Source organism: Neopsephotus bourkii, unplaced genomic scaffold (genome assembly GCF_033783945.1).
Source record: "Neopsephotus bourkii isolate Nb327-2 ecotype Australia unplaced genomic scaffold, CSIRO-AGI_Nbou_v1 NB_259, whole genome shotgun sequence".
NCBI classification, from domain to species: domain Eukaryota; kingdom Metazoa; phylum Chordata; class Aves; order Psittaciformes; family Psittacidae; genus Neopsephotus; species Neopsephotus bourkii.
In genome coordinates, this window is record NW_026900768.1 from 1,618,593 (window position 1) to 1,627,152 (window position 8,560).

At 44.7% G+C, this 8,560-nt stretch overlaps 1 protein-coding gene across 1 annotated transcript; it reads right to left on the minus strand.

The window, feature by feature from the left end:
• Positions 1–5,262: 5,262 nt before the first annotated feature.
• Positions 5,263–7,812, minus strand: SHISA3 (shisa family member 3). The gene is made up of 2 exons (XM_061346142.1): positions 7,515–7,812; positions 5,263–6,682 (listed from the first exon to the last, which is right to left on the minus strand). Exons 1-2 carry the CDS (start codon positions 7,798–7,800, stop codon positions 6,231–6,233), a joined length of 738 nt encoding a protein of 245 aa, XP_061202126.1. The 5' UTR covers positions 7,801–7,812; the 3' UTR covers positions 5,263–6,230.
• Between the last annotated feature and the right edge of the window lie 748 nt (positions 7,813–8,560).

Here is an 8,560-nt window from a genome sequence, read left to right on the forward strand (position 1 = left end):
TTGTTGAACTGATTTGTTGTAAATGGTAGCAATTACTTTCAAAGGAGAACATGTATGTCAGCACTCTTATTTTAGAATTCTTTAAAATGGGATATATTAAATACAGCATTTCACAAATACCAACCTTACGTTAAGGTAAACTGAAAAAGCAGAAAACAGTTTTAAGTTTTTGGTTTTTGGTTGGTTTTTTTTTTGCAAGCACCTATTTTGAGATGCCTTTTTCAGTTCTTATGTGAAGTCCATAAAAAGTTTAAAAAAGAAAGGATGGGGGGAGGACAAGAGTCTGGCATTCAGTGATTTGCAGCAGAGCCCTGACATACTGTGGTGGTGATAGCATATTTTAAAAGACAAGTATGCAGCACAACAATGATAGAGTGGAAATAAATAAACTATCATTTCCTTTTCCAGATGGTAGTGATAAATATGCTATAATTTGGCTATGATAATAGCAGGTAATTCTGTCCCACAACTGTGCCCACCAAATGAATAAAAATTAATACAGAATCATAGAATAGTTAGGGTTGGAAAGGACGTTAAGATCAACAAGTTCCAACCCCCCTGCCATATACCCAAACCTAAGCTGAGTTTTGGTTGTAGATAGGTGACTGATGCTTTATATACACTAGACAATTAATTTATTTTCTAGATGTATTCTGTCAAGGCAGGTTCAATAACAGATCCATCTTTAATACTGTTAGTTTCCTGGTATCCAATATTTAATGGTAGAGCTGCTTTACAGAGATTCTACCTCATGGTATGTCACTGTGTATATTACACTACCAGTTACAAGGCCATTGAAATTACTTGGGTTATAATCCAGTTTATAATGATCCAGACTCCATTTCAAATCCTTTCCCTCTTATGGCAAACGTTATTTTAAGCTAAATCATTTCACTAACCTGATGTACGCCACAACCCCTGAGTATGCACAAGATGGAGAGAATAAAAAAAAAACAAAAACAGGCATTTATTCTTCTGCCTTTGCTAATAAATACAGCCTAACGTGGAATTATAGTCTCAATGTAAGTGTGAATCAAACACTGTTTATGTGATTATTGTGGTGCAGTGGGGGGGGGGGCCCCCGTGCATCCCAAAAAATAGAAGCTCTGTTCAGAGTAGTTTTAAGTCTACACAGCACATCACAACATGCAGAAAAACAGCATTGGAAATTTATTCCATCTCTTTAATGTCATGGTCAAGCTGTAACTGAATAGTAGTGACAAAATAATTTGGACATTGTAACTTTTTTATTGTTATTGTTCCAGTGGGATTAGTATTGCAAATAACCCATAGAATCATAGAATAGTTAGGGTTGGAAAGGACCTTAAGATCATCAAGTTCCAACACCCCTGCCATGGGCAGAGACACCTCCCACTAAATCATGTCACGCAAAGCTTTGTCCAACCTGCCCTTGAGCACCGCCAGGGATGGAGCATTCACAACTTCCCTGGGCAACCTATTCCAATGCCTCACCACCCTTGCAGTAAAGAACTTCCTCCTTATATCCAATCTAAACTTCCCCTGTTTAAGTTTTAACCCATTACCCCTTGTCCTATCACTGCAGTCCCTATGAAGAGTCCCTCCCCAGCATCCCTATAGGCCCCCTTCCGATACTGGAAGGCTGCTATGAGGTCTCCACGCAGCCTCCTCCAGGATGAACAGGCCCAACTTTCTCAGCCTGTCTTCATATGGGAGGTGCTCCAGTCCCCTGATCATTCTTGCGGCCCTCCTCTGGACTTGTTCCAACAGATCATGTCCTTTTTATGTTGAGGACACCAGAACTGCACCCAATACTCCAAGTGAGGTCTCACGAGAGCAGAGTAAAGGGGCAAGATCACCTCCTTCGACCTGCTGGTCATGCTCCTTTTGATGCAGCCCAGGATACGGTTGGCTTTCTGGGCTGCAAGTGCACACTGAAGCCGGCTCATGTTCATTTTCTCATCAACCAACACCCCCAAGTCCTTCTCTGCAGGGCTGCTCTGAACCTCTTCTCTGCCCAGCCTGTAGCTGTGTCTGGGATTGCTCTGACCCAGGTGTAGGACCTTGCACCTAGCATGGTTAAACTTCATAAGGTTAGCATCAGCCCACCTCACAAGCGTGTCAAGGTCCCTCTGGATGGCATTCCTTCCCTCCAGCGTATCAACCGAACCACACAGCTTGGTGTCATCGGCAAACTTGCTGAGGGCGCACTCAATCCCACTGTCCATGTCATCGAGAAAGATGTTGAACAAGGCCGGTCCCAACACCAATCCCTGAGGGACACCACTTATTACTGGTCTCCAGATGGAACAATGAGCCATTGACCACAACTCTTTGTGTGCGGCCGTCCAGCCAGTTCTTTATCCACCGAGTGGTCCACCTATCAGATTGATGCCTCTCCAATTTAGAGACAAGGATGTCATGTGGGACAGTGTCAAACACTTTGCACAAGTCCAGGTAGATGACATCAGCTGCTCTACCCCTGTCCCTCAGTTCTGTAGTCCCATCATAGAAGGCCACCAAATTGGCCAGGCAGGATTTCCCCTTAGTGAAGCCATGCTGGCTGTCACCAAGCACCTTGTTGTTTTTCATGTGCCTTAGCATGCCTTCCAGGAGAATCTGCTCCAAGATTTTGCCAGGACCAGAGGTGAGACTGACTGGTCTGTAATTCCCCCTGGGTTACATAGCCATGTACTGTGCTGCTTACCAAGTTACAAATAAAACATGCAGGACATTCTTGCAAGTATATGTAATGTTTTTCCTAGAACTGAAGAGTTCTGATCCATTTCAAAGATAATACACAGTGTAAAAACACAAACTGCTGATCTAATTCCTGTCACTGTTACTCTTTGCCCACAGAAGTCTTGAGTTTTATACATGCCATTACCACTTAATGGCAATGAAAGGATTTTGTGCATAATGTGGGCAATTACAATAACCGGTTTAATGGTTGTGATTCTTTTTTCATTTTAATTTATTGTAGATTGGTGTCACTCTATCAAAAAGGGCATAATCTAACTCCAGTACTACAACAGAATCACTAAACCTACTTTGCTAAAAAATAGACATGTCGATAAATAAAGTACTGTATAAACGTTACTTCTGATAGCAAGCACCTGCTTTTAGTTCCAGCATGTATCTAGCCATTCAAATTGCTTCATTAGTCATTAAAACTGTATCAGTGTTCTGTCTGCAAGTTTTACAAAAATTGCTATTTCCTATAAATCATAGGAACACCTAGTACCAACAGGTCCTTTTCACTAGGAAAGAAGTTTAGCATTCTTAGCTGAATTCATCTGGGTTGGAAACTACTGGCACAGATAGCAAGCATTTTTGTTCACAGGCTTGTGGGCCACCTCCTTTCCTCTTCCTTCAGTTACAGATGTCACTGCCACTGTAGCTACATGAATATGTACATCTACAATATAGATTCTTCTTAATTTACAGATTCGTCTATTTGCACATGATGCAAAATCCCCACCCCACTTGCTTCACAGGTAAACCTTACAGCTATTTTAACTATACATGATCTTTCCCAGCCTCAAACCCCCATCTGCAGGATTTGTTGCACTCTGGCTATCAACCTGCAAAGTGCTTAGCACTCTAGAATCTTAAGAGACTTGCAGAAGTCTGATTCAATGAAATTGTTCCTGTGTGTCAAGTTCTTCAAGCATTTTATGAGGTCAAGCCCATTATGCAGCATCAGGGCAGGAAAGGAAGTAGCTCAGAGGGGTCTTCCCTGCTATGCTGAGTTTCACACTCCACAGCAAACTTCACAGCCCTGACTTAAGCTGAATGATCATTAAAATCTTAAGACTGTACACAGGTGTAGCAAAAATCTGTCCCTGTGTTAAAACACAAATAAATCAGCTGTAGAGCCCACTGAGACCATGACAGTGAGGCAGCCTGGCCTGTTCAGCATACAGAGCCAAATGTTAACTGGCAGTAACCGAGTCTGGCTCCTGACTTCACTGTGTACAGCCTGTCTTTGAGGAGAACACAAAATTTCAGCTACCCAGCACCTGTGTCAGTGCCTCGATCACTCATGGCTCTAATCAAAAAGTACATAAAATTACACCTTCTTAGCTAAAAATGATCAGCAGGTCTCACGGAACGCTTCCAAACAACAGCGCTGATATCTGTTGTAGTATTAAATCATTTTTCCAGAAGTAACCTGATGAACATATTTCTTACCCATTCAAAATGTACAGTCCTATGAAACATCACCGAAGGTGAGTAAATATTTAACCACCCCCTTCCTTGAAGATTGTTTCTCTAAAAAATTGCAAGAAAAACCACCTTTCAATTAATTTCCCAAATACTTGAAATACACCTTTTTACCAATACTTGAAAATACCCAATACTTGAAATATACTTTTTTGTATACACTTTTCAGATTTTTATAAAACGTGTACACTACTGTGTCATTATTTTAGGCTGAAATCAACAATTACAGCATTCAAACTAAAGCGTATTGCTTAAAACATTATTGTATACAACTCGTCTTTCTGCTCAGAAATCGCATTTCCAGTACTAGTATCTGTTGAATTGTAAAGTCAATTATGCAATATATTAAAAGGGTTATTTCAAGATCATTTTCTTCAGGATGCTAAGATACTGATTGCTTCATATCTGCTAAGAAAAAACATTAATTCAACTCTTGAGGAAGATCTGATGAAGCTTTTCTAAAATGCAAAGATACTGTAATTCAGGACAGAAGTGCTGTAAACATGCACCAATACACTGGTTCTTGTGAAACAGCTCAGCTATAATGTACTTCAACAGATCTGCCCACAGGGAGTTTGGGGCTGATAAAATAGGAAAGTTCAGCCTGATACTCTAGATTCTGACACACAGAATGACTTTGTTTGTTCACAAAAATAAGTGTACAGAGAAGCCCTTTAATGACTGCATTTTTTCTTGTGTACTTTCCATTTGCTGGCTGCATGTGTTTGGTTTAGATGCGTTTCCATTTGGCTTGTTGCTTTACTTGGGTGAAGGAATGTAGAAGGGCAAACAAAATTTATTCATAGGGCAGGATGCTTTAAATTAAAATACCCAACTAATCAGCATAGGTTTTACCACATTTTTACTGCAGTTACATATGAGACATTAATTACTCTGTTAGTTGACTATACAGTCAGAATTTTATATATTAAATCTGCACAACAGGTGCAATTAACAATGTACCATTTACAAAAGAAAAAATAGCTATTTTTAACAGGAAAAAAACCCAGTATTGTTATAGCACCAAAGTGAAAATCTGCTCTTCAAGCACTGTACAGAGACATACAGATGACACAGCATTTCAGCCACACAGTTTATTGATAATCTTGTGTTTGTGTGTGACTACTAAATAATTAGTGTTGTCAATGCTGTAAACACATTATAATTTACAAGTTTGTCTTTACATTTTATACATGGCTAATATTACATAGAACTTTATGATCAGTTTCTCCAACTTACACACGTTGCTGAGCAAAAAAGCCAGCAATAAATACTGCCTTCTGAGAAATGCTTGAACACAACACCATTTTTAGGATTTCACGTGGAGAAGTTGTTAGTGATATCGCTGAATACCTTCTGCTTCTCTCAGACAATTATTTGGATGCTTGGGACTGATTCATTTTCAAGTAGCCTAATTAGTACTAGTTTCACCTATTATAGTTAAAGCTTACTAGTAGAAATATGCAGTGTAAGTTCAAGTATATTATGCATATTTTAAAAATCCTAATCATTCTGATAGCTGTAATACAATTCTTCCTCTTACATTCACTGCTCACAGAAGTGGGAAGCAGTCAGCTGTTTTCAGGATCCTTGGTAAATACAAGTTCTCTCTTACTTCTCATGCATCTTGCTGCATTATAGAACTAGTCTGATTATTATCAGTGGAATGCAGCCACCATTTGTTAACTAAGTTATTAGCATTCAGGGTTAAAATGTCATTTGTAACACCATGAAATGAGTAATTGTACCCACCAAACGGTTTTTCTACTTGTAACATTCTTCACAAATTAGACTGGACAGTCAGTTTTTATTGCTTTTTAGTTTGGAATATTCTACAATACATTTGTTAGTGTGATCCAAGTTTGGGAAATGAGATCCCAAATGAGACCTTGCACTTTTCAAGGGCAACTCACCCACAGGAACAGTTCTGACTTCCGAAGCCACTGATCATGTCAGTGTGACACCCAACAGCAGCAGTCCCTGCACTTCCTTCACAAGGCTGCACTGTTCCTTCACAACTCCTTTCAGCTCTGACTGAAATCGGAGCAGCTCTTCCCAGCCAGAGCAGGCTCTGGCTGGAGAGGATACCCAAAGTACGGTGGCGACACCACAAATCCCGACGGCTGGGTCAGGTGCACTGTGTGGGCTGTCTGGAAGCAGCCAGATGTGTACGGCGGAGGTGGCGATGCCACAAGGCACGCTGGCTCTGCCCGGGGAAAGGAGAACCGGCGCACTGATCCACCAGTTGAACTGGAGCTTGTCGCGGTACTGGACTGCCTTGATGGTGTCCGGAAGCTCGTAGAGGACAGGATCATGGGAAGAGTCTCGGTCTGATAGCTCCTCAGAGAAAATCGTATCGGCTGTGACGGCTGTTTAGGTCTTAAACATGTGCAACAATAAACAGCTACCAGAGAGCCTACGATAATGAAGGCAATAAATATCGATCCAACAATGAGGAATGGAATGTAGATTGGTTCTGAGAGAAGAAAGAATAAGAAAAGCCGTGCATATTAGCATATGGATGTAACAGGTTTGCTGCGCAGAAATAAAGTCCATAGTTCCACGTATCTTTTCAGTCGCACTAACGCCCTGAGAAGCTGCTCAGAAAACAACTTTCAACCATTACCAGTAGACCAATATCGAAGTTTAAACCCTGTGCATACCACTCAAAATTTCTTTCTGTTGACAGTTTTAACAGTAACCAGTGGTAAAAGCTGTCTACACCATGTCCTGTTTGCTGGTCCTAGTTCAGCTTCACCCAAGAATCACACTCAACCTCCCCTCCCTCATCCCCCAAAACCACTGGGGGCTGTCCAATGTTAACAGCTTAAACCTGCAAGCTAAACTCAAAACGCTGCAGATGCTGTTAGGTCGCTCCCACTCATAACGTGGAAAATAAGCACAGGATGTGCCACTTGGGAAAGTGCTCTACGTGTGCGCTGCCAGATTTCTTTTCTTTGAAAAAACGATAGACCCTTGCACGTTGGGGTCGCGTCTGCAGATCACCGGCGGAGCCCAGCCGCACTGCCGGGAAAAGACCAAGTTAAACAGGCGCGGTTAAGTTTCCCAGTGATAACTTAAAACACAAGTGCGCCTCCCAGTTAGTATGGATCCAGCTGCTGGTGGCGCTTCTCACCGCGAAGCCACCGCAACAGGAGCATCCCGGGGAGCTCGCGCTGCTCCCAACCCCGCGCATCCGCCGCCTCCTCCCGGTGCGCACCTGGAGCCGCGCCCGCCTCCTGCCCACCCGCCGCGCCAGGCAGAGCCGAACCGGACCGGCTGTGCCAGCCCCGGGAACCGGCACTCACGGGCGGTCACTCCCGGGTCGGGGGGCTCCCGGTCGTTGGTGCAGCCGCCCTGCTCCAGGCGCGCCTCGGCGGCGGCGCAGCAGTACCGCAGCGCGCAGGAGCCGCAGCAGATGGTGGCGGCCGCCGTGTCGAAGCCCTCGGGGCACTGGAAGCCCTCGTGGTAGCCGCCCTGCGCGTCCACCCAGCCGTGGCAGTACTCGCCCCCGCCGGGCTGCCCGCCGCCGCCGCCGCCCAGCAGCCCCAGCAAGAAGCAGCGCAGCAGCAGCGCCCGCAGCCGCCCCGCCATCGCCCAGCCGCCGCCGCCGCCCGCCCGCCCCGCCGGGGCAGGCAGGGGGCGGCCCCGGGAGCGGTGCGGGGCCTCATGCGCCGCGTCCGGCGGTGGGGGGCAGCTCCCCCTCCGGCCCCCCGCGGCCGCGCCCCCGCGGGGCTGCCCCGCCGCGCCCGCGCTCGCCTCACCTGCGGCCCCGTCTCACCGCTGCCTGCGCTCCACCGCCACAGAATGGGGCGGTCGCGCTCCGTACCTGTCGGTGGGACGGGGCAGAGCCGACGGATCAGCGTTTGCATTCCTGCGGCTGCTTCCTCTCGCCAGTTTGGGCGCTGCAAGCGGGCGGAGCTGGCATGCGGGCACACCTGAATGTGCCTCTTGCCCCGGAGCAGAAGGGTTTCTTGCCTTGTTAGTGTATGAAAACAGCCCTGCCCTTCTAAGAGTTAAAAACTCAAGCACAGCATATGATTTATTACAAGTACTCTGCTTTTTAACCTGTTTCCTTTCCTCGACACTTTTTATGTGCAAAGACATAGCAGCATATCCCCAGAAGATTTATAGCCTCTTTTAGTCAAACACCAGGCCCATTGCCTTCATTTTCCAAAGAGAAAGGGCGAGTGCGGGGCTGAGGAGGAGGAACACATTTGTTCATACAACAGTTTGATCCTTTTTCTGAGGGAAGAATAATAGCAAGTCACTGAGCATCAGGAAAACCACAAAAGGAACTGCTTATTCATTCATTCCAGAGGAAAAAAAATAATATATATATATATAATTTTAT